This window comes from Musca domestica, unplaced genomic scaffold (genome assembly GCF_030504385.1).
Source record: "Musca domestica strain aabys unplaced genomic scaffold, Musca_domestica.polishedcontigs.V.1.1 5, whole genome shotgun sequence".
Classification (NCBI taxonomy): domain Eukaryota; kingdom Metazoa; phylum Arthropoda; class Insecta; order Diptera; family Muscidae; genus Musca; species Musca domestica.
Genome location: NW_026712346.1, coordinates 13,065,218 through 13,091,385, shown reverse-complemented (window position 1 = coordinate 13,091,385; position 26,168 = coordinate 13,065,218). Strand labels below are relative to the sequence as shown.

The window sequence follows — 26,168 nt, the reverse complement described above, 5'->3', positions numbered from 1 at the left end:
CAGTTTTGCCCATGGTAAAATTAAGGAGCATAGGTCATTTCAAATGAGCATATCCATCTCTGCATTTTCCGTAATTTATCTTGTCAAATTTCACTGAATAAAAAAACATGTTTCCATCCATGGTACAATGAAGAGAAGGTAGGTCAACTTTGAAAAAATTGCAAGTATAGAGGTCTACCTGTTTGGCTTGTAATGTCAGAATTAGTATCAAAACAATAAAAAATCAAACAACTTGTTGCATTTGTTTTGAATAAATAATTGAAAAACGCGATAACTGAATGAAAGGTCAAAACTTCTTTTCAAGATCATGTACTACATATCTCTATAGGATTATTTCGCTACAAAAACTCTAGATTTTGTAGATGCATACGTTGAAATAAACATTTTGAAAACACCCGAATTTGAATATTTTCTGAACAATTTTTTTATTATTGAAAAGAAAACACATACATAAACAAATAAAGATGACATATTAAGCCAAGAAAATAAAAAATTGAAATCATATGGTAGTTCTGCCCTACCTTGAATTCATTGTACCATGTTTCCATCTCTGATTTCTATGTACACAATGGATTTCTAAATATAAATGTTGACAAGATGATGTTGATTGCATGACTTTACCTTCCTTATTCTACCATGGGTTTTGCCATGGAATTGATCTTCGCGCTTTCAACTCATTTTTAAAATAAGGTATAATATCAGATAAATGAAAACAATTTGTTGCATATAATTTTGAATATTTCTGACAGGAAGTGGTCTTCTCTTGCTGTCAAAAGTAGTTCCGCGTGGATTCCATCAAAAAAGAAAATACTAAAGTATGTTGTGGAATCTTTAAATTTCGATGCTGTAAATGAATATTTTTGTCAAAATAGAAATAGGTTTTGCATATTTTTAATTAAAAAGTTGTGTTTTGATAACAATTTGAAAAGACCAGATAGTCTTACTGTGTCACCTTGTAATAACACCTTGGGTCAAAGTCGATCAATAAAGTCAGTTTAAAAATTAAAACGGTAAGCTCGTATCTTTTTGTCGAAACAAAACAAAAACAATTATTTATTATATATTTCTAATTAAAACAATTTGTTTTGACAGCAAAAGAAGACAGAAGTTCGATTTACTGCGACACCTTGTAAATAAGGTGCAATTGACAATCATATGGTTTTTATTTATTTATTTATTTTTTTGTAAACTAAGTTGTCAATCAAAAGTTCAATTTCTTAGTTTGTTTGAAGCAGTTTCTTATCCGAAGGTATTAACATGTAAAAGGACTTTGGAACATATAGAACTGCAAACTGATTCCTTTAGGAACCAACTTGGGCGGAATTAATTTTTTTTTTCTATTGACTCGTGTACCTATCCCAAGGATGGGACATTAAGAGACTATTCATTTAACTTCAGCGTTTCATAGAAATAACCATTGTGGGCTATCGAAGTGGTGGACATATAAATCGGGCTGTTACGATTCCTATGACCTTGATTGATCACATAAATCTAATCCGAATGGTTATGTATATTGTAACTCAATGTATGGATTCGGCAGCTGGTGCGTATATGCTTAAACTGCTGCTAGACTAGGCATATCACAATTGTGTGACCCAACTGTGTTTGTTGTTGTTTTTGCTTTTGGAGCTTTTAACGCTAGCAGACTGGGCAATAGGTTTATTGTACCCTTTAATGAGGGTACGACAGTAACCCTGAGACATAGAAGGACCACATGTTATGTAGGAACCGATGAGAATCCAGCCCGATCATTGCAACGGATCATTGGAAATCGCATTTGATTTAGGTTTAACCCACAAAAATACTTCGCCAATTTAAAGACACTCGTTACGGCCTCAGACTGGTTCTTTTTGGGATGTTTATTTTGATATATCGCAGGACATATAATAAACTTTCATTTTCCTCAGGATGAGGCATACGTAGAAGAATACAGGTAGTCGCATCAACACAGCTGCTGGGACAATGAACTGTCAAACCGATTTTGGAATTGAAAATGTTGAATGAAAATTTATTGAAATTTTGTGAAAATTGTTTTAAAAATGCTTACTATAACAACCTCCGATTCGCGTCGTAAAGAAAAACATATAAAAATCCACTTATTATTGACAAAACATTTCAATGTTCAATGTTTCCAACCGTTGATGCATCTACATGTATTCTTCTACCATGCGTAAAAGCAACATAATATTGTTATTGTAAACGCATATGCTAATTTGCAATAAGTTCGAAATATATACTACTTTCCAGAGAACGGCCCTTGTAAGCCATCATCCACATCAAATATGCCTGATGAGCCGCTTAACCAACGGCGAAACGCGTCGCATAGTGGTGAGTGTGTGATAGTGTCTATCTGGCTTTCCTTTTCACTGCAAATTTCAGATCATTAAGCTCGTCTCGAAAGAGAAAACAAACACTTAAATTAGTTATTGTAGTTGATGCATTTACCCATGGTACAATGAAGAGAAGGTAGGTCAACTTTGAAAAAATTGCAAGTGTAGAGGTCTACCTGTTTGGCTTGTAATGTCACAATTACTATCAAAACAATAAAAAAGCAAACAACTTGTTGCATTGATTTTGAATAAATAATTTAAAACCGCGAAAACTGAATGAAAGGTCAACACATTTCAAAACCATGTTCTATATATCTCTAAAGGATTATTTCGCTACAAAAAACTCTAGATTTTGTCGATGTATACGTTGAAATAAACATTTTGAAAGCACCCGAATTTGAATATTTTCCAAACAATTTTTTTTGTTATTGAAAAGAAAACACATACATAAAAAAAATATTAAGCCATGAAAATAAAAAAATTAAAATCATATGGTATCACAGCCCTACCTTGATATCATTGTACCATGCATACACCTTGGGTGTAAACAATTGCAAGTATAGCGGTCTACCTGTTTGGCTTGTAATATCAGAATTACTATCAAAACAATAAAAACCAAACAACTTGTTGCATTGATTTTGAATAAATTATTGAAAACCGCGAAACCTGAATGAAAGGTCAACATTTCTTTTCAAAACATTTTAACATTTATTTTCAAAATTATGTTCTATACATCTCCAAATGTTTATTTCGCTACAAAAACTGTAGATATTGTAGATGCAAGATGCATTTTGAAAACGCCCGAATTTGAATTGAATTTGTCATTTTTATACCCTACACCACATAGTGGTAAGGGTATTATGTCTTTGTGCATTTGTTTGTAACATGGAGAAGGAAACGAGATAGACCCATAGTTACTTTTGAGAACCTTCATAGAATCACTTTCTGAGTCGATTTATGCATGTCCGTCCGTCTGTCCGTCCGTCCGTCCGTCCGTCCGTCCGTCTGTCCATGTATTCTTGTGAACAAAATGCAGGTCGCATTTATTATCCGATTGAGATGAAATTTTCCAAACAATATTTTTTTGGCCCAAGGACGAACCCTATTGAAATTGGTGAGAATCGGATCAAATTTAGATATAGCTCCCATATATATCTTCATCCGATTTCGGGTTAAATGTGCACCAAATGTCCACTATCAGTGGAAATTACCTGAATTTTGGCACACCCAACCGGGTTCGTCCTAGAAGCAAGTATATCAAATTTGGAGAAAATCGGTTCAGATATAGCTATAGCTCCCATATATATCTTTCATCCGATTTGATCTTTAAGTCCCTCACATTCCTACTATGCACTCCACAACCGTGATATTTGGTACCAGGTATTAGATGGAGCACAGAAATAGCTGTTTTAAATTTTATCGAAATCGGTTCAGATTTGGATATAGCTCCCATATATATCTTCATCCGATTTCGGGTTAATTGACCACCAAATGGCCAATATCAGCCCAAATGGCCCGAATTTTGGCACATGTGACCGAGATTAGCCTTAAAGTAAATACAACAAATTTGGAATTTGAAAATCGGTTCAGATTTGGATATAGCTCCCATATATATCTTCATCCGATTTCGGGTTAATTGTGCTCCAAATGGCCGATATAAGCCCAAATGGACTGAATTTTAGTACATCGGACCAAATTCAGCCTAGAAGCAAGTATATCAAATTTAGTGAAAATCGGTTCAGATATAGATATGGCAACCATATATATGTTTCATCCGATTTAGTGTTTTAGTCCCTTACATTCGTAATGTTAACTCCACAACCGTGATATTTGGTACCAGATATAAGGTACAGCCCAGAAATAGCTGTTTGTAATTTTATCGAAATCGGTTCAGATTTGGATATAGCTCCCATATATATCTTCATCCGATTTCGGGTTAATTGTGCTCCAAATGGCCGATATAAGCCCAAATGGACTGAATTTTAGTACATCGGACCAAATTCAGCCTAGAAGCAAGTATATCAAATTTAGTGAAAATCGGTTCAGATATAGATATAGCAACCATATATATGTTTCATCCGATTTAGTGTTTTAGTCCCTTACATTCGTAATGTTAACTCCACAACCGTGATATTTGGTACCAGGTATTAGATGGAGCACAGGAATAGCTGTTTTAAATTTTATCGAAATCGGTTCAGATTTGGATATAGCTCCCATATATATCTTCATCCGATTTCGGGTTATTGACCACCAAATGGCCGTAATAGCATCAATTTTGGCAAATCCGACCGAAACCAGCTTAGAAGCAAGTACACCAATTTTAGTAAAAATCGGTTCAGATATAGCTATAGCTCCCATATATATGTTTCATCCGATTTCGTCTTTAAATCCCTCACATTCGTAATATGGACTCCACAGAAATGATATTTGGTACCAGTTATCAGATAAAGCCCAAAAATAGTTGATTTTAATTTTATTAAAATCTGTTCCGATTTGGATATGCCTCCCATATATATCTTCATCCGATTTCGTGTTAATTGTGCATCAAATGGCCAATATCAGCCCAAATGGCATGAATTTTGGCAAATCCGACCGAAACCAGCCTATAAGCAAGTACACATATTTTAGTAAAAATCGGTTCAGATATAGATCTAGCTCCATGTATATGTTTCATCCGATTTGCTCTTTAAGTCCCTTACATTCGTAATATACTCTTCACAGGAATGATATTTGGTACCAGATATCAGATAAAGCCCAAAAATAGTCGATTTTGATTTTATAAAAATCTGTTCAGATTTGGATATAGTATAGCATAGCATACTCTTCACAGGAATGATATTTGGTACCAGATATCAGATAAAGCCCAAAAGTAGTCGCTTTTAATTTTCTCAAAATCTGTTCAGATTTGGATATAGCACCCATATGTATCTTCATTCGATTTCGAGTTAATTGTGCAACAAATGGCCAATATCAACCGAAATGGCATGAATTTTGGCATATCTGGCCAAATTCAGCCTAGAAGCAAGGACACCAATTTTAGTAAAAGTCGTTTCAGATATAGCTATAGCTCCCAAATATATCTTCATCCGATTTCGGATTAAATGTGCAGCAAATGGCTAATATTGGTACATCAAATTTAGTGAAAATCGGTCGGATACAGCTATAGCTCCTATATATACCTTTCATCCGATTTGTACTTTAAGTCCCTTAAATTCGAAAAATGTACGATACAAGAATAATATTTGGTATCAGATGCAGCCAAGAAATATCTTCTTTTTCAGTTTTATAAATATCGGTTCAGATTTGGATATACCTCCTATATATATCTTCATCCAATTTCGTGTTGATTGCGCACCAAATGTCCAATATCAGCCCAAATGTCCTGGGTTTTGGCAAATCTGACCGAATCCAGCCTAGAATCAAATACATCAAACTTGGTGAAAATCGGTTCACATATAGCTATAGTTCGTAAAATGCACGATAGAATTAGATAGATTTTGATTTTGTACCAAATATCTCATAGAGCTCTGAAATGCTCTGTATAAACCTTTTTACGAGAGCTCTACTAAATATGCATAGTGGTGTAGGGTATCATATAGTCGGCCCCGCCCGACTTTTGAGCTTTCCTTACTGGTTTATTATTGAAAAGAATACACACACATAAGCAAATATAGATGACATTTGGCCGGGCCTAACGTTTTATACCCTCAGCCATTTGGCAGAAACTTGAAAATTTTCAAAAAAAAAAATCTGTCGGAAAATACCGCTCAAATGAAACCCGTTATATGGGGTTATAAGAAGGCGTAGTCCTGCGTAAGTAATTTGTGTCATAGGCTGTAGTAACTTTTCCGAACTTTATATAAGAAATTTGAAACAATTCCGGTGAATAAAGTCGCAAAAATCATCAAAATATCGAAAATCGGGGGGCACCGTTATATGGGGGCTATACGATATCATGGACCGATATAGCCCATCTTCGAAATTGACCTGCCTGCAGACAAAAGACAGATCGTTTGACTGTAGCTTGATTACAACAGACGGACGGACGGAAAGGGCTAAGTCGTCTTAGAAGAATACATATACTTTGTTGGGTTTAAAATTATTATTTCGATGAATTGCAAATGGAATGACAAACTTAATATACCCTCCATACTATGTACGGTGGATGGTATAAAAATATCGGATTGCCTTTGTCCATAGCTTTTTTGCAATGCAGATGAGTATTTTGATTTCAATTCAACACAGAAATAATTCTACCATGATTCCTTAAGATTTCCAACTGCATCGGCCAATTATACGTTCAGAGCAAAGCACTAGGATTGAATATTTGAGGAATATTTATTCATGATTTTCACATGCATAATTCTGCAAAAATAATTTATTAGAAAAATACCATTCGGGGTATTGTTGAGTTTTACTTCCACCTTGTAATTGTTATGCCAATGCACTGTGTGAGGTAGCTTTAATCTATCCATCTTTTTGCTTGCTACAGTTTTGCAGGAGAAGATTTATACCCAATGATTTTTTTAAAAGTTGGTATTTGTAGGTCATAATGGGTCCTAGTTCGTGTGTCGAAATATTGTATGTATGGGTCCACGCTTTGGTATAGCCCCCATATAGCGGTACCTCCCGAGATTCGGTATTTTGACGATTTTGCTACATTGTTTCACGGATTTGTCTGAAATTTGGTATTTGTAGGTCATAGTGGGTCCTAGTTCATGTGGCGAAACATTGCATGTATAGATCCACGCTTTGGTATTTCCCCATATAACGGTATCTCACGATATTCGGTATTTTTATGATTTTTGCCACATTTTTTCATGGATTTGTCTAAAAATTGGTATTTGTTGATCATAATGAGTTCTAGCTCCGTTGGCGAAACATTGTATGTATAGACCCTAGTTTTTGTATAGCTCTATATAGCGGTACCTCCCGATATTGATTTTTGCCACATTTTCCCACAAATGTTGGTATTAGTAGTCATAATTGGTTCTAATGTTTCCATTACCCTAAGGTGGAGTGTATTAAATGTTTTTATTTATTTTTTTTTTTCTTTTCAAATATCTAAGGGAAGGGAATTTTATTTTCATTATCAACCGAAACGGCAGTTTGCAGTCGTATTTTAAACCTTTCATATGAAACTCCATGGAATAACACTTTAATGAGGTCCTCCACAGTACATACAGATGTTGAGATGAAGGATATCACTTTAAGTATTCATTGCTGGGATTGCACTAGAATGGGCGTTGAGCAACAGATAGCACTGAACTAATTAATCAAAAACATCCAACAACCACAACAATAAATGAAAAAGTCCTTGTGACGGCCTGCGGATCTTATCAACCGACACATATGCAAAGTTACAGAGGTAGAAATAGGGGTGGACCTTAGCGTCGCTGGGACAAAGTGCAAATGTACAATTTTAATTGATGATTACATTCAGAGCGGCTTATTTTTTCGCAGACGATGAAAGTTCTAGCCCAGCTATGACATCACTGGTGTTGTGTTTTCTGGTTTTCATCACAGTTACAAACCCATGTCGTTGGGCAAACGGCAAATGTGGAACACTATTTCTATGGATGCATTAAACACTCATTGTAAGTTCCGCTGAAATAGAGCACTTTCAACATTTGATGGATGTGTCAACATGTACATATCTATATACATGTGTGCGTGCGTGTGTGCAAAAATATTTTGGATTCATTGGTTATACATTTATTGGCGTGTAAGTGTGTGTGTGTGTGTGTGTGAGTCTGAATTGGTGTCACTGTTATTCGGTTTTCACAAAATGGTTTTATAAACTCTCTACAGTTTCCACATAACTTTTTGCAAGTGTTGTTACATTTGTTATTACTTAACAATGCAGGCAACTATTAATGAGTTTCTTATCCTTGGACGAAGTTGGCGTATTTGCAATCAATGGAAGGTAAATTGATTTTTTTTTTTTTTTGGTTCGTCAGTGATTGTTGTTTGTTGTAACTTTTTACGAATTTGGGCGCATGCGCTGTTCGTTTCTCACCACACTGGTTTTCCTCCCATCCATCCACCATGCAGCCGTTTCAGCGCTGTCATTGTGGGGAGATATGCAAAAACACACACTCACACACACACAATTTCGAAGCAATTTTTGCTTTCAAATCCAAATACCTATTTCAAATAGCAATTTGCGGATGGTAATTGATCAGTCAGTCGGTTCACAGGTGATTGCAGCAGGTTCTCTGCGGTTCTATGTGCTCCGTACTGATAATATTATGCTTATGTATGCCACAGTTGATTGAACTCATCGCGGAACATCTTTACACTACACTTTTCGTTCTGAAATTCTATTTTTACCAAGTATTTCGGTGCGGATGATTGTTTAGAGATTTGTTTGTCAGTTTGTATGTACAATAGGTATGCCATGGGAACGACACCGTCACATACATACAAACAGATATACCATTGTATATATATATAAATATATGTGGTTGTATATATATGTATTCCAATGGTAAATATTTGAACATTTCTATACGATTTCATTTTCCATTCAAATCACAACATATAAACAAATTTGCAAAAGAATTCAAATGTTTTTGAAAGGAAAAAATGACGGAAAAAATCGATACCACAACTTCACTTTAAATGCCACCAAAGGAATAGCAGCAAACAAACCACTTTGTAATTGTGAAAATATTCCACCCCTTTGGAGACTGACATACAGTCACCCAAGGCGATGGATGGCAACCACCGTGTACAAGTAATTATTTTTTCCATTTTTCTTTCGACACACGCACATCAGGCCATACATAACGGTCGCACATACACCCATTCCTGTCGTGTATTTTTATAGCTCCTGGATTATGGGTCCAGAAGTGTGGGAGTATACTTCCAAAATGAAGATGTATTTCTTTTTTACCTAAATTATCACTGATTTTGGATTTTTATTGAGTCGTTTCGCCTCACAGTTCACTGCAATGAGAAAAATCTGTCTCTACTTTGGGGAGTGGAACGATGGAACGATATTCTTGTTCTTGTTATTTTTCTTGCTAGGATTTTTTTTCTTTCAAAATTGCTAACAGGACGAGGCGAATCGTCATTTGCCGTTACGCGCTATCGACTTGAATGCGATGACCACCGAGCCACGACGAATCTAGTGTAACTGATTTGCGAAGCATAGCCGTACATTTTAGGGGTTCGTTTGACATTTGGTAGTGCGCATGACTGCTGGAACGACGGACGTCTGCTGCACCTCGTACCACGTGAATGTGGCCAACAAATACAGCTGTTCACCGATATTGTAGCCGGCGTCTTGTTTACTTTTTTTATCGGCCCCACTACGTAAACAGAGAGAAGAGGGAGAACCAGAGTATATAAATCAAATCGGCCAATATGCCAGTGGTATTATGTCCAGCTGCTGGGAGAAAAATCTCTCTATGGAGGCTGTATGAAGTTGATTGATTCGCTTAACCCAGTGGTGAATGATTGTCCGTTCTTGTCACGATTATCGTTAGAGGTAAATTTTATGTGATACAACCCAACAGACCAAAAATAAAGAAAACTATAATACAGTGTGAGAACAATATTATTATTACCCGCTGGCAATGAAAATTCCATTTAACTCAATTTCACCAGTCCTATACTAGATATAAGCCGGACTAGTACCAAATGTGTCCCCAAGCAATGCAAAGGTAACCAATTGACACCTTTTCGTCCCCAAGTAATGCAAAGAAGCGACAGTTGTGCATAAATAAAAACCACCACGAAAAAACCAAACGAACATTTGAATGAGATTTCTACGAACAAGAACCACTTTGAATAGTTTTTTTTTTTTTAGATTACAATAAAAAAAACAATGCACCGTTATTCTTGAGGAATGCAAGTGCGTTTTGTTTGGAAAAAGCATTCTTATTCTGATCGTTGTGAAGTGAAGTATCATTTTTCTGTGCAAATAAGTTATAGGGTGTTGAAAATAACAAATAAAAAGGTAAGAATGAGTAGTAAAAGTAATAATAGTAATAAAATAATAATAAAAGTAATTCAAGGTAAAATTATAGCATTCTTCTCAGAATTGTTACAAATTACTAATTTGTTTGTTTTCACTATAGGTCAAATCAAAATTTTAGCTGATGCTTTAGCTGAGTTGAAGGTGATGGTGCTACGATCTCAAAGTGACGAATAGGTTCCCCATCACTTATGAAAAATATTGAGAATCAATACATATATGTAAGTATTTTATAAATGTATTGCTGAACAAACATAGATTATATACAATTTTTGTTAATTTTTAGGTAAAGATTATAGCATCAATTATAAAAGGAGAGGAAATATCGAAATGTTTAAAAATGTTATCGGTTCAAATATTACTACGAGTATAATATTGAGGGAAACCATGGAAAAAAGTTTGAAGTCCCTAAGTAATATATACAGCGTTATTTTAGGTAAGGTGTATATAAACATTATTTTTATATTCTACATTTTCATACATTAAACATTATTTTTTGCAGATTCAATACCAGTTACAGAATATTCGGACACCCCTGAAACACAACTGCGAAAAGCAATACAAGTACTTTTATAAATATTAAATTAAATTTATTTTTGTTCAAGTTTTATAGAGTAAGGTATATTTGTATTCATTTCTTTGCAATAAAAAAATGAATTAAAACTAAAAATTAGAATTTCACTAACAATAATTGGTACTGAACTAGTTCATGGGAAACCAGTTTAAAATTGGTCTGCTTATACTAGATAAGGGATAGTCAAATGACACTAGTACATAACTGTATACATAGAACTAGTTAAAAGGTAGTCTGCTGACACTAGTCTGTGGCTGTGTACTTGGAACTTGGTAAGGGTTAGTCTTTTGTCACTGGTATATGACTGTAAACCTGGAAGTAGTAAAGTACCATGTACAGGTAATGCAAAGGGAGCCAATTGGTTACCTCGTATGACATCCCCATGTTAAAGTTTACAGTTGTTTGCACTGTGAGGGGTCTTAAGTGGAACTAGTTACTGTAACTCTGAGAATCGACGAGTTTCCGATGCCGAACTAGTTCATGTTGCTAGCGGGTAATATTTGGTCATAGAGCTGAGAATATATAAAACACTTTTTTGGCTGGCTTCTTCGTAAAAGAACAAGAGAAAGACCTAAAGACTAGACAAAATGTATTTTGAACAAATGTTTCTACCATGACAGACACATGTTAATATAAACAAGTTATAAAACTGTAAGTTCGGTCGGTCCGAACTTTGAACACCCTCCACCATTTGGAACGAATTTGGCAATTTGTCAATATTTTCTCAAGATTTTTTTAAGTATATTTGGCCATACGCTTTCTTGTTCTTTTCCGAAGAAGGCAGCCGATGATTTAAGCCAGTCAAAAAAACACATTTTATGTATTCTCATCTTAAGGGTTCAATTTCAATTATTCTAAAATTATTAGACAAATATTTTTCAATATTTTCTCAAGATTTTTTCATGTATGTTCTTAAGCTTTTCATAACATTATTCTCAAGCCATTTTGGTTTGTGGTTTAGCCTTATAACGATATTATTCTCAAGTCATTTTGGTAACTAATTGATGCAAAGTATTGCAAAATTAGCAAGCAAAGGCTATAGACTAGACTTGTGACCAGACTGAACAAAACGCATAGGTACTACTTTTAAAATCATTTCAAAATATCAATCATTTTGATATTTTTCACAAAAAAAGTTGTGGTCTACTCGTATTTCAGGGTCCTCCATCTAACGTAAAATTGTCACAATTGGGGCACAGAAAAACCGCACACATACATATAGTGAAAGCCGATGCACCCAAAACAAGTCAGTGTTTGGTGCGGTTTTAGGTTCAGAGACATAATTGGGTCATTTTTCTTAGAAAACGAGCAAAGAGTGGCCCTAACGTTATCTGGCGATGTTGAACGAATTTTTGATCACAAAAATTGAAGAGGAGGATATTGGCAACATTTGGTTCCAACGGGACGGCACTAGGTGCCACACAGCCGAAGTTAGACTCGACACCCTGTTTTCGGTTGACCACCTTGAAGCTATGACTTGACACCGTTGAACTATTATATATGGGGTGCCGTCAAAGATAAGTGCAACGCCGGCAAGCCATAGACAATTGAGGCATTAGGGACAATATTCGTGAAGCGATTGGTGAAATGACGCTACACAAAATCAAATCGACTCATCTTGACGAGATAGGAAAACCGATATAAAACATTGTCATTGAAGAACCATCAGTTCATTGCCTATCGTGACTTTTGGCATTCCGTCCTCGCTTGGTGGTGGCTAAGAAAATATGGGCGCCCTCTTAGTCTTACTAACGTTTGTAACTTATTTCTTCTGTCAAACTTTCAAAATACTGTAATATCCCACATAATACATCCCATGTTGGCTGATAAGCGTTTAGGTCGTATTATTGAAACCTCGCCGATCTTAATGAAGATAGTTTCCTTGTGTAAGTCTTCCAAACTGGCAAAGTTACGGCAGAGAGCATAAAACCTCAAGCTGGAGTTTTGTTCCAATTCCAAAATTTACAAAAATATGTTATTCCGATATCGCGAAAAATGTTAAACTGCGGAGAAATGCAACATATATGAAAGATATGGACTCAAAAGCGTATTCCAGAGCATTTGGAGGGGTGGAGTACATTTAATCGATAAAAATCAGTGAAAATCATCTTCAAGTGCCCGCTATGTTACATTATAACATGATGCCTATATCACGATATGGTGTAATAACATATATTTCGACTACCAACGCCATCTATTGAATTGAGGCAACAATGGAATGTCCCATCATATTTTTGGCCTCTGCATTCAACTACCACGTTTCAGTGAAAAACACTTATTATTTGTCTTAGTTTACGACTTTTTCGACGTATGTATGATACGTAGGAAAAGTATGTCATATACGTCAGAATTTCTGACAGACCATCTATGTTCTTAGTGTTTTTTCAATTATTTTTGTATTTTATTTGATTTGAAAAGCAACCAAGACACTGGTGGAACTGACCGTGTAAGACTGTATTTTAAAAAACGTCTATGTTGTTCCCCAGACCTAGCAACATTCAACATTTTCATTTTAAATAAATTTGTTTATTTTAGTCGTTTTATTTTTATACCCTACAACAATATGTGATGGGGGTACTATAAGTTTAATTGGACCAACAATTATGTAGGTTAGGTTAAAGCATGCGTGGTTGTGCAAAATTATGTAACACTTCGAAATATTGGCTCCCACATAGGAAGGAAGTATAAATGGATCTTCATATCTCGTCCGTCCGTCTGCCCATGTAAATTTGTGATCACGCTACAGGTCGCAATTATGACCCGATCTTCACGAAATTTAAAATGGAGGTTATGGTCAGAATTGAAGCGTATTGCTTTTGGAAATGATCGCGTAATATTTAAGAGTGGAGTGGACCAAAAACAGAAAAATTTCCTGATTTTGCAGTTGCTCTACAGGTCACAATTATAGACCAATCGACGCGGAAGTTAGCATGGGGCTAGAACTTAGGGCTGGGCAGAATCCTTCTAATTTGAATGGCCATCGGGTAATATTTAGTGAGTGAAATAGACCATAACATTTGTGTTAAATACAAGTCAAATTTTCCATTAAACCGTGATTCCGATTGATTCCGGGAAATCACAAATAGACGAAAAGGTCAGTTCTGACCGTTACGTAGATAGCGATAGTTAATATATCGGATACATATAGCTAAATATATGCAATGTGTATATACCAATGAAAGGGATGTTTGCTAGAATGCTTATATCTCAAAAACGGCCGGACCGATTTTGTCAATTCAGAATGCCCTCTTGACACAAAAGAATAAAATCTATATATCTAAAAAAATCACATAAAAATATGCAAATAATGATGTTAATATAGATTTTGTAGTATTTTGTGATATTTTTATGGCAGCGATTTTTTCAATTTGACTTATAATATTGAAATGTACATTTTGTAATTTTTTCACCTTTCAACACAGGTTGGGGTTATTATATACAGATTGCATTTATAGTCCGATCCTCACGAAAGGCTCAGAAGGGCTAGGCCTATTGTTTTTAAAGATGTCCGCCATATATTTAGGGGTTGAAATGGACCAATAACTAAAAATGTCTCTGATTTTGCAGCCGTTATAAAGGTCACAAATAGAAACAAAGGACACGAAATCTCACATGAAGTTAGTTAGTAAGACAGTGGGTTGGATGGGCAACTACTTTTGTGTGAAAAAATACCAACATTTCCATTGTACCGAAACGCTGAAAAAAAAAAACTTACAGGCGAAATCCAAAATACACAAAACGCGAACTTCTGGCTAAGTCATTCTGCTTTCTTTGACGAATATAGCCAAATATCGTAGACAAGCAAATCATATAGATGAGTCAAAATCTGGAGAGAGTTAAGGACAAGGAAGATGTGTTGCAATTTATATGACCATTGGATTACACTTAGCTGTAAAATGGACCACAACAACTATCAACACGACGGAGTGCGTAAATATTGGGCAAATGCCCCTTGTCAAAGGGTAATATCTGGGCAATGCTCTATCACATAATTTCAAGAGAGAAATATTCCAAAATGTATTTGGACATAAGGGGGCTTCTGACATGTTGTAGTGTTGTAGGGTATCACATGGTCGGCTTCGCACGATTATAGCCTTTGCATGTACATGTTTATTATTGTAAAAAAAATAAAAAACAAAAGCACTTCAAATTTGCCACATTCCACATTCGCAAATTATTTCATTGAGAGAGAGAAAGGCTTTCGTGAAAATAGAATTCCCTCCGATATTCGTGGATTCATATTGGACTGTAGATGTCTTGCAATGTTTGAGTGATACGTTAAAACCATATTCAAATAAAAAATAATAAAAGTATGGAATTTTTCTAAGTATTCCTCGGAGATTAGAGTGTTTTGGCTTATGGAGATATAGACCATAGACAAATGAAGATATAGACAACGAAAAGTTAGTTTTGTCTTTTTTTCCAGGTGGCTCTCATCATGTTTTGCATAGTCAACATGCTGATTTACGCGTTCAAGCCACTCGACTTCGAAAACACATTTTATCGTTTTTCAAGAATTTCACTAGAATGTTCCCATATTTTTGATGTCATTACGTACTTTTCACATTTCTTTTATTATGAAATAATTTTCAGCTGACAAATATCCTACAGTTTTTGTTATTTTTAACATTTTTGAATTGAGTGACTTCAAAATTCCCACTCAAACCCCTGAAACGATATGGACATAGACAAATGAAGATATAGACAACTAAAAGTTAGTTTTGTCTTTTTTTCCAGATGGCTCTCATCATGTTTTGCATAGTCAACATGCTGATTTACGCGTTCAAGCCACTCGACTTCGAAAACACATTTTATCGTTTTTCAAGAATTTCACTGGAATATTCCCATATTTTTCGATGTCATCACGTACTTTTCACATTTCTTTTATTATGAAATAATTTTCAGCTGACAAATATCCTACAGTTTTTGTTATTTTTAACATTTTTGAATTGAGTGACTTCAAAATTCCCACTCAAACCCCTGAAACGATATGGACGACATCTGCTGTTCCGATTTTTTTCGAAGATAAACGGTGAGAGCATTTCGTTGTCTATATTTTCATTTGTCTATGATATGGATGACATCTGCTGATCCGATTTTTTTCGAAGATAAACGGTGAGAGCATTTCGTTGTCTATATTTTCATTTGTCTATGTATAGACGCGGCAATGTTCTCACTGAGTACGTTCGAAATTAGTGTGTACAGTTCATTACGCAAGAATGAAAACATTTTTACTACGATAATCGACTCTTCTGGTAGTTTGTTTTATTTAATCCTTTGTAATCTAACAAATGCTACATTTGGCTAGTTTTTATCCAAAAATACACCCTTAAATAAAAATACAATGAAATCTTGAAAGTTCGCCAAAAAACGGTCTTCGAATAATTTTAAGTTCTCTAGCAGTACTGGTTTAAAGCAATGGTGTACACGGGCATCCACTGGTGTCGCTGTCCAAAAAAAAGAGATCAGTTAAGAGAAAACCAAAATTCTATTTTTCTTTGTAGGTATTAAACGATTCATTTCAACTGTCTTTTAGCATTAATGGTGTCCAAGATTATTTATAAATCGTATTGATAAAAAAAACATGTAAAAATAAAGATTTAACACTCATTTGTTGATGATTTAAGAGAGCCATGGCAAAATTAAGAAGGTAAAGTCATTTCAAATAAGCAGTCCCATCTCTGCATTTTCTGTAATTTACCTTGTCACATTTCACTACATAAAAACAGGGCCTCAATCCTTGTTCTATGAAAATGTGAAATCAAAACTTTTATAGAGGAAGGAAATGTCAAATGAAAAATATTTTCAAGGAAATATTTTTCATTTCATATTTTCATAGAACAAGAATCCAGCCCCAGGTTCCCATTTCTGATTTGTGTATGTACAATGGATTTATAAATACAAATTTTGGCAATAAGATTTTGTCAAATGAATAATTTTTGAATTATTCATCAGCCAAAAGATGAAAACATCACAGTCGGTATTCCCTTGTTTATATTTCCATTACACACCGGTAGAAATTAATATTGTGCTCCTAAAAATATACTAATTTATTTACATCCTTACTATTCTTAGTCTCACTATAAATTACAAGATGGCGCTCGTTATATGGAAACGAAACATTGGAAACGAAACAGTACAATACTCATTGCAAACGTTTCCATGTTTTTTAACTCAATACAAATAATGTACAAACTAATTAATGTTAAAATTATTCCTTTTTATTCATTAATCGTCATCATTTCGTACAACAAACGTTTCCCGGCGATTCGTTGATTCCGAAGTACATTAAGACAATCGTATTGTTTGTGTACTTTTGGCATTAACATTTTTGTGGTTTTGTTTTGTTTGGCGTACAAAACGATTGAAAAAAGTTTGTGTCTTCGTGAGAGGTGTACGTTAATCGTTTTGTTTGTTTTCGTTCGCTGGTTGCAAGTGATTGCAATAAGAAATTTGTTCAGCAAGAATTTTCAAACTCTCAGCGAAAAGTGGTTCTCTCAAGCTGCTCTCTTTTGCAGAACTTTTGTGACAACAAAAGACTTATTGTAACAAATTAGCAACAACTGTTACAAATTTTAGGGAAACCAGACACAGCTATTGACCATCCATACCCTCCACCATACAGTATTGAGGATATATTAAGTTCGTCATTGCGTTTGTAACTAATCGAAATAACAATTTTAGACCTTAAAAAGTATATATATTCTTGATCAGCGTAAAATTTTAAGATAGCAAGCTAAAATGTTCAATTCTTTTCAATGGAATTGCCTGAAATTCCAAACAAGGAGTTCCTTCTAAGTACGTTACGTCCTGGAAGAAAATTGTCTATATATCGTATAGCCCCTATATAACGATACCCTCTGACATTCGCTATTTCGATCATTTTAGCGACTCGTAATGGGTACTACAAGTATCTATGTCGGTCCACATCTTCATATAAACGATATATAATGGCACCTCCCTTTATTCGATATTTTGATGATATTAGCGGCATTATTCACCGGAATTGTTTCCAGCTTGATGCAAATTTCGTAATGGATACTACAGCCCATGGTCATGCAATCATATGTTTACAATTTTTTCAAAAATTATTCATTCGACAACAATCCATTGTGCATACACAAATCAGAGATGGGAACCTGATTTTATGTAGTGAAATGTGACAAGGTAAATTACAGAAAAGACAGAGATGGGAATGCATATTTGAAATGACTTTACCTTCTTAACTTTACCATGTTACAGCCCATGGTACAATGAAATAAAGGTAACCTCATTTCAAAGAAGCCTTTCCAGCACTGCATTTTCTGTAAATTAACTTGTCAAATTTCACAGCTTAAAAAACAGTACCCATCTCTGATTTTGTGTATATACAATGGATTTTTATCCTGGCTGGTGCGCACGATGACGAGTATCCGATTTGGTCCAAACTTGGTACATCGTAATATTTTTGTCAAACTTAGATCGAGTTCGGAGATGGACAATTTGGGTCCACTCCTTCTGGTACCTCCCCCACAAAAGGTCGATATTTTCAAAAAATATGTTTTTTGCACAGAAAGAGAAAGGATAATCCGATTTTGCTCCAACTTTTCAAATCCTTATATTTACGTCAGTGCTAGGTTAGGTGTGAAAATGGACAATATCGGTCCACTCCATCAAGTACCTCCCCCACAAATGGTCAACATTTTGAATAATTTCAACTCTCATAAAGTGTGATGTAAGATTGTCTTCAAATTTCACACATCCCAATATTTATATTAACCCAAGGTCTGGTTTTAAGATGGAATGTATCGGCCCACTCCTTCTGGTACATCCCCCACACAAGGTCGGTATTCTAAAAAAAATATATATTTTTTCTGCACAGAAAGGGAAGCAATAATCCGGGTTTGCTCCAACTTTGCAAATCCTAATATTAGCGTCAGTGCTAGGTCAGGTATGCAAATTGATAATATCGGTCCATTCCGTCAAGTGCCTCCCCCACAAAGGGCAAAAATTTTGAATAATTATAAGTCTTATAAAATGTGACGAAAAATACGATTGCCTTAAAATTTCACACATCCCAATATTTTCATAAACCCAAGATCTCACTGAGGGTATCCATCTGTCGGCAAAACCGACCGATACTTTTTTGCTTGTTGAATATAGATTTTGTGATGTTAAGGGTATAATTTGGAAAAAATTGTAAACATGTGATTGAATGATACATCGTATAGTCCCCATATAACGGTTTTCCTGTGAGCAGTATTTTTCGACGGATTTTTTTGGCAGTTTTTCAAGTTCCTTCAAAATGGTGGAAGGTATTAAGAGTCTGACCCAGCCGGATTTAACAGTTTTTTACTTAATTGCGTTTCGTGTTACTAACTGTATAATATGAAACCATGATTTTATAAGGTCGGCCAAGAAGACTACTTTTAACAACATTTTGTCGATAAATTTAGTAGTATTTGCACTATCGAGATTTGACTCTCTTTAGGTTCCAATCCCAATTATGTTTTTTGACATCAAACTTAGTTGTTAAATGGTATTACTGGTCTAGGACCTTTTTTTCGGGTCAACCTTCGCTATGAAGATTCATTTGAGGTATATGCAATGGAAATTACAATTCAAACCGACTGGGTTTTCTAAATCCTTTTCAACATAAACATACTATTACTAATCTTACATAGAAAATGGATGAACATTTGTCAATCTGTATTAATCTCGTACAATTTTCTTTGGAAATCAGTAAAACTACTTTCATTGATTCCAGTATCTCCTCCTCAGACTGCAAACATATTTTGTTTTGTTTTTTTTTTTTTTTTTTATAGCAAATGTTGTTCTGTCAGTGACAAAGAATGGATAACTTCTGATATTCATTCAGGTAACAAAAAAACTTCAGAAGTACACTATAGGATGAGGGATTACAGAATTACATATGTCGTTTTGATAATTTAATTCCATTATTTGATGCACAAAAGGTGTATAATCTATTTTGTTGTTACAATTATAATTGTTGACTAGATATTACTTCAGTAATAGTACGTTTATATATATGAGGGTTAACCCACTGGATTTGGATTTAAATTGTTATGTCCATTACTTTTACTTCAAATAAATCCTCTCAAAGTAGGTTAACCCTACAAAAAGTTCTAACGTAAACATGGCATAACGTTGGATTTAAGATGCAATGCTTTGATCGACGTTCCTTAAAATGTCTTATCACAATTCTACAAGAAATTTCGAATTTAGGTAAAATTAAAGAAGAAGCAGTATAAGTTGGAGAAGTTTTTCTTCAAATATTGTCGCAGTAACAAGAAATTGTGTAGATTGCTCAAACCCAATGGGGGTTCTACTGAAAAATCTCTTGAGTAATCAGTTTAATTCGAATTATACATTACATCGAAATCATTGATTAATGTTTGCTTTTCGTTTTGTCGATCTTTTCGATTTAGAGAGGGTACTCTTGAAGTTGAAGGTAGCTAGCCATCAAGCTTTGTACATAAATATCGATCGACATTTTTTCGATATCGAATGAGAGAATTTACCCCCAGTATGATGTATGAAAGGTATAACTTTGGCAATGCAAGACGGTATGTGTTGTTGTTCCACGACTTGGAAAACGCTCTCAACTAAGTCAGCTCAAAAATAAATAAAAAATGAAAGTATAACAGAATTCTATAGTATCTTAGTTTTATTATTAAACAAATTTTCGTAAAATTTTCTAAAATATTATAAAACACATTAGCAATTGCAGTGCTATGAATTGAAATATTCCTCTTCAAATTTACGGAAATCTTCTTCGGTGAAAATAGACTCCTGTTTTACTTTAGGTATGATCTTCTTAACATAACGTCCTTTGTGCGCTCTCTGGACAATCTGAAATTAAAAAAAAAAATGTTTACATGGAGTTTTTACGAATTCTTTTCAAATTATCTCGGAATTGTAGCTAGATATTAATAAGGTTTGTATGCTTCAGTGGAATCTATCAGGAGGCTCAACATTTTATATCTGATTTTAGAAGGTAAGCAAGTTTTTTGCGTCGGGTAAGCATATTTGCTCACTCTTATCAAGATATTGTAAAAAATGTATGGGAAGTGTAGCCGTGGTGTACCATTTTATGATTTTCGATTTTTCAGATTTAAAATTTTGTTCAGTTTTCGAGCTATTAAACAAAGTTTGAATCTTTTGGGTATTTTATTCAATTTGTGTGTTTTTTTAGCATTAGTCGGCACATGTTCCTATAGACGGCTTACCGATTTTTTTGTAAGGAAGAAAAAATATATTTAATAAAATATCATATTTTTTATTAAAAAAATGATTCGACGTTTTCAAAGCAAATTTTAATCTATAGAACGTAAACAAATTAAATAATTATATAAATGAATTCGTGCATTTTATAATGATATCAAACCCCACCCACATGACGACTTGAGGAAAATAGTGCCATTGCCAAGGAAATCGGTCGCAGAATACAGTTAAAGTCTTAGAAATGCTAAAACGTGACCATTTTCCGCTAGATTGCCTGTTATTTTTTCTGAGTTTCAAATGCCGATTTCTATTTCGATTTCGAATAACGATATGTATAGATAGAAACCATTAAAAACTCTATATGCCAAATTTGAAACAATGAAACCGAAAATGTGACTAAAATCATTAGAAACTGAATATGAATATCGAGATCGGAAACATATAGTCTATGTGCCGCAAACGGAGTTAGAACTCACTACGAACTACACATACCGAATTTTAACAAATACGTTAGACCATTAATAAGTGGAATGAGTTTTCTCACCTTTTCCGCGTCTTTGATGTTAATGGTGTTCATAGACAGCGCCAGAAGCCTCTTAATATTTTCTTCTGATTTTTTGTCTTTGGTTTTGAGATCGCTCTTTACCTCCTGTATGTTCTTTTTATATGGCTTAAATTTTTTGTCTTCCGCTTTAATATTATAAGAACCACTTCTCTTGCCCGAAGTTTTGTTTTGTTTACTGCCTGTAATTTCAAAATATTGTCTTCACAACAGCTACACCACCACAAATTAAATATTTTATTCAAACCTTGCAGTTCCTCTTGAACGATATCCACACTTTGCTTCAATAGCTTCAATGACATTTTAGTTTTTAATTGATATTATTTAGTTTATTTTGTTGAAAAATGTGTTTAACTAAGTGCAATGTGACTTAAAGCAATACAATGCCCCTAACAAAAACAACGGCGTAAAAATGTGAAACAGCGAATCAAAACAAAATGTGATTTTGAAGAGTAAAAGAGAAAAAGATAACAGTCCTCTATAAATCGATTTGTGACGAATAAAGGCCTATTAACTAAAATTAATGCTAGGAACACAATTGGAGCGAACGACGAATTTCGCCCTACGCGGCGACAAAATGAGCCGCGAAAATTCGTCGTATGGAACACAATACCGACGAAATTATAAAACAGCTGATGAAGTTGTTTACTTTTTGCTCATTTGTTGACTACAATGAATTATACAAGAACACATAATTCTTTACGTTCTCTATTATAATTTCACTTATGTCCATCTTCTCTATTATAAATTCACTGATATCCATCTTCACTCAGGCGCAAGTACACAAATAAATAAACAAATTAATTATGTTTTTTTTATACGAGTAACAGATAGTAGAGTGACCATAACAAATTTTAAAGTAAAAAGTAACTTTATTTACTAAAACACATAAAATTCGTACAAGTATGGCCACCTTGTACTGTTTTGTTCGCCGGTCGCCGGCGTATGAAATAGAAATAAAGCTAATTGAGTTCGCGGCGACCGACGAAATTTTCGCCGGTGCCGTGATTGTGTGCACTTCCATATACACATATGTGTTTTATTTTTGACGACGAACATACGCCGCGAAAAAATTCGTCGTTCGCTCCAATTGTGTTCCTAGCATAAGGCCCTAGAAACCGTTATGCGTCGATAAGATCACTTTAAAAATCATTAAGATCTAAATAGAAAGCACGCGGTGAGCCAATTCACGCCTTCTGTTGTTGTTTTCCGATATTTAATGCGTAAAATGGTTCAACGATGGTACAATGAAATCAAGGTACGGCACTGAAACCAATCGATTTTAATTTATTTTATTTCCCTGGCATTACATGCCAAACTATTGTATTTTCGACACTTCCCTAAAAAATACACACTTCCTTGAAAAATAAAAGATATTATCTCAAAACAATTGTGTAAAAAACGTAGATTGCTGCATGGTACAATGATATCAAGGTAGGGCTATGATACCATATGATTTCATTTTTTTTATTTTCTTGGCTTAATATGTCATCTATACTTGTTTATGTATGTGTTTTCTTTTCAATAACAAAAAAATTGTCCAGAAAACATTCAAAATAGGGTGTTTTCAAAATGTTTATTTCAACGTATGCATTGACAAAATCTAGAGTTTTTGTAGCGAAATAATCCTTTTGAGATATATAGTACATGATTTTGAAAAGAAGTGTTAACCTTTCATTCAGTTTTCAATTATTTATTCAAAATAAATGCAACAAGTTGTTTGATTTTTTATTGTTTTGATACTAATTCTGACATTACAAGCCAAACAGGTAGACCTCTGTACTTGCATTTTTTTCAAAGTTGACCTACCTTCTCTTCATTGTACCCATGGTACAATGAATTCAAGGTAGGGCTATGATACCATATGATTTCAATTTTTTTATTTTCTTGGCTTAATATGTCATCTTTATTTGTTTATGTATGCGTTTTCTTTTCAATAACATAAAAAATGTTCAGAAAACATTCAACTTCGGATGTTTTCAAAATGTTTATTTCATCGTATGCATCGACAAAATCTAGAGTTTTTGTAGCGAAATAATCCTTTAGAGATATATAGAACCTGGTTTTGAAAATAAGTGTTGACCTTTCATTTAGTTTTCGCGGTTTTCAATTATTTATTCAAAATAAATGCAACAAGTTGTTTGATTTTGTTATTGTTTTGATACTATTTCTGACATTATAAGCCAAACAGGTAGATCTCTATACTTGCAATTTTTTCAAAGTTGACCTACCTTCTCTTCATTGTACCATGGGCAGAACTACCATATGATTTCAATTTTTTTATTTTTCTGGCTTAATATGTCAACTTAATTTGTTTATGTGTGCGTATTCTTTTCAATAATAAAATTTTTTTTCAGAAAATATTCAAATTCGGGTGTTTTCAAAATGCTTATTACAACATATGCATCGACAAAATCTACAGTTTTTGTCGCGAAATAAACCATAAGAGATATATAGAATATGATTTTGAAAAGAAATTTTGAACTATCATTCAGTTTTCGCGGTTTTAAATTATTTATTCAAAATCAATGCAACAAGTTGTTTGCTTTTTTATTGTTTTGATAGTAATTCTGACATTACAAGCCAAACAGGTAGACCTCTATACTTGCAATCATTGTACCATGATTGATTAATCCCTTTTAAAAATTATCAAATAAATGGGAACATCTTGTTGCATCCATGATACAATAAAATCAAAATAAAACTATGACACCATATGATCTTAATTTTTTTAGTCTCTTGACTTAATATGTCAACTTTATTTGTTTATGTGTGCGTATTCTTTTCAATAATAAAAAAATTGTTTAGGAATGTACGTATGCATCTGCAAAATCTACAGTTTTTTGTAGCGAAAGAAACCTTTGGAGATATATAGAACATGATTTTGAAAATAAATTTTGACCTTTCGTTCAGTTTTCAAATATTTATTCAAAATCAATGCAACAAGTTGTTTGGTTTTTAATTGTTTTGTTAGTAATCCTGACTACCTACCTTGTCTTCACTGTACCATGCTTGCATCCACTGTACCATGGTAGAAGAATATAGGTAGACACATCGACGCAGCTGCTGGGACAATGAACTGTCAAACCAATTTTGGAATTATAAATGTTGAATGAAAAATTATTTAAATTTGTAAAAATTGTTGAAAAATGCATATCTTTACAACCCACGATTTGTGTCGTATAAGAAAACATATAAAAATCTACTTATATTTGAAAAGAAATTTAAAAATTTTTGACATATCAATGCTTCCAAGCGTTGATGCATCTACCTGAATTTTTCTACCATGCAATGTACAATAAAAAGGTAATAGTACGTTTATATACATGAGGGTTAACCCACTGGGTTTGGATTTAAATTGTCATATCCATTATTTTTACTTCAAATAAATCCTCTCAAAGTAGGTTAACCCCATGGTACAATGAAGAGAAGGTAGGTCAACTTTGAAAAAATTGCAAGTATAGAGGTCTACCTGTTTGGCTTGTAATGTCAGAATTACTATCAAAACAATAAAAAAGCAAACAACTTGTTGCATTGATTTTGAATAAATAATTTAAAACCGCGAAAACTGAATGAATGCTCAAAATTTCTTTTCAATATCATGTTCTATATATCTCTTATGGTTTATTTCGCGACAAAAACTGTAGATTTTGTCGATGCATTCGTTGCAATAAGCATTTTGAAAACACCCGAATTTGAATATTTTCTGAACAATTTTTTATTATTGAAAAGAAGACACACACATAAGCAAATGAAGTTGACATATTAAGCCAGAAAAATAAAAAAATTTAAATCATATGGTAGTTCTGCCCTACCTTGAATTTATTGTACCATGGTTAACCCTACAAAAAGTTCTAACGTAAACATGGCATAAAGTTGAGCTACCAGCTGATTAAAATTTTTTTCTAAGTGTGCCCGACTACTGCCGATTTTGTGTATGTATTTATTGTTTTGAAAAACGAAAACAAAACATTTTCAAAACCAATGATTATAAAACACGTACATTGCGGCTCGTACGTTAAAGCTATTAACCAGTTTAGCCATGAAATTGAAAGATTGAACAGTTTGGATCATATTTTTGAGAGAAAATTCAGGCATTTCATTCTTTTTTCGCGTTATTTAACTCATATTAAAAATGAGGAAAAATATGAAAACAAACTGTTGTATATAATTTTGAATGAGTCTGACAGGAAACGGACACAGCCTCAGGGCTGTATTTCTGTAGTTTTACGAAGCTGTTCTACCTCCTTATTGTAACATGCTTGCATCTAGCCATGCTTGAATAGTTTTGACAGGAAGTTGCTATATCCTCCGACCCGTATTACGAACCTGCTTTACCTTTTCATGCAGGAATTGTCCAGCAACTTCTTTCTGAAAAAGTAAATAGTTTTATTCAAACAGACGGAATCCCTGCAAAAACTTGCAAGGAATCAGCTTGTTTGAGAAAACAAAACAATTTGGGCGTCATAGACAGAGATTAATTTTGCCAAAATA

General features: G+C 34.0%; 2 protein-coding genes and 1 long non-coding RNA gene across 3 annotated transcripts in view; 1 reads left to right on the top strand and 2 right to left on the bottom strand.

Annotated features, from left to right (window-relative positions):
• The window catches only part of LOC101891214 (histone-lysine N-methyltransferase set1), a 49,890-nt gene extending 40,501 nt beyond the window's left edge, over positions 1-9,389 (bottom strand). Inside the window, exon 1 of the mRNA XM_005177993.4 lies at positions 9,229-9,389. The gene's annotated coding sequence lies outside the window, so the exon portion shown is untranslated. The remainder of the gene's footprint in view (positions 1-9,228) is intronic.
• A 222-nt stretch (positions 9,390-9,611) lies between these two features.
• LOC131804825 (uncharacterized) lies at positions 9,612-10,955 on the top strand. Its single transcript, XR_009343301.1, has 4 exons — positions 9,612-10,296; positions 10,418-10,535; positions 10,601-10,750; positions 10,817-10,955. It is a non-coding gene; the product is annotated as an uncharacterized LOC131804825 (long non-coding RNA).
• Positions 10,956-20,529: 9,574 nt separating this feature from the next.
• On the bottom strand, positions 20,530-22,094 carry LOC101891913 (active regulator of SIRT1). Its single transcript, XM_005177997.3, has 3 exons — positions 21,922-22,094; positions 21,657-21,856; positions 20,530-20,740 (listed from the first exon to the last, which is right to left on the bottom strand). Exons 1-3 carry the CDS (start codon positions 21,974-21,976, stop codon positions 20,621-20,623), a joined length of 375 nt encoding a protein of 124 aa, XP_005178054.1. The 5' UTR covers positions 21,977-22,094; the 3' UTR covers positions 20,530-20,620.
• Positions 22,095-26,168: the final 4,074 nt, after the last annotated feature.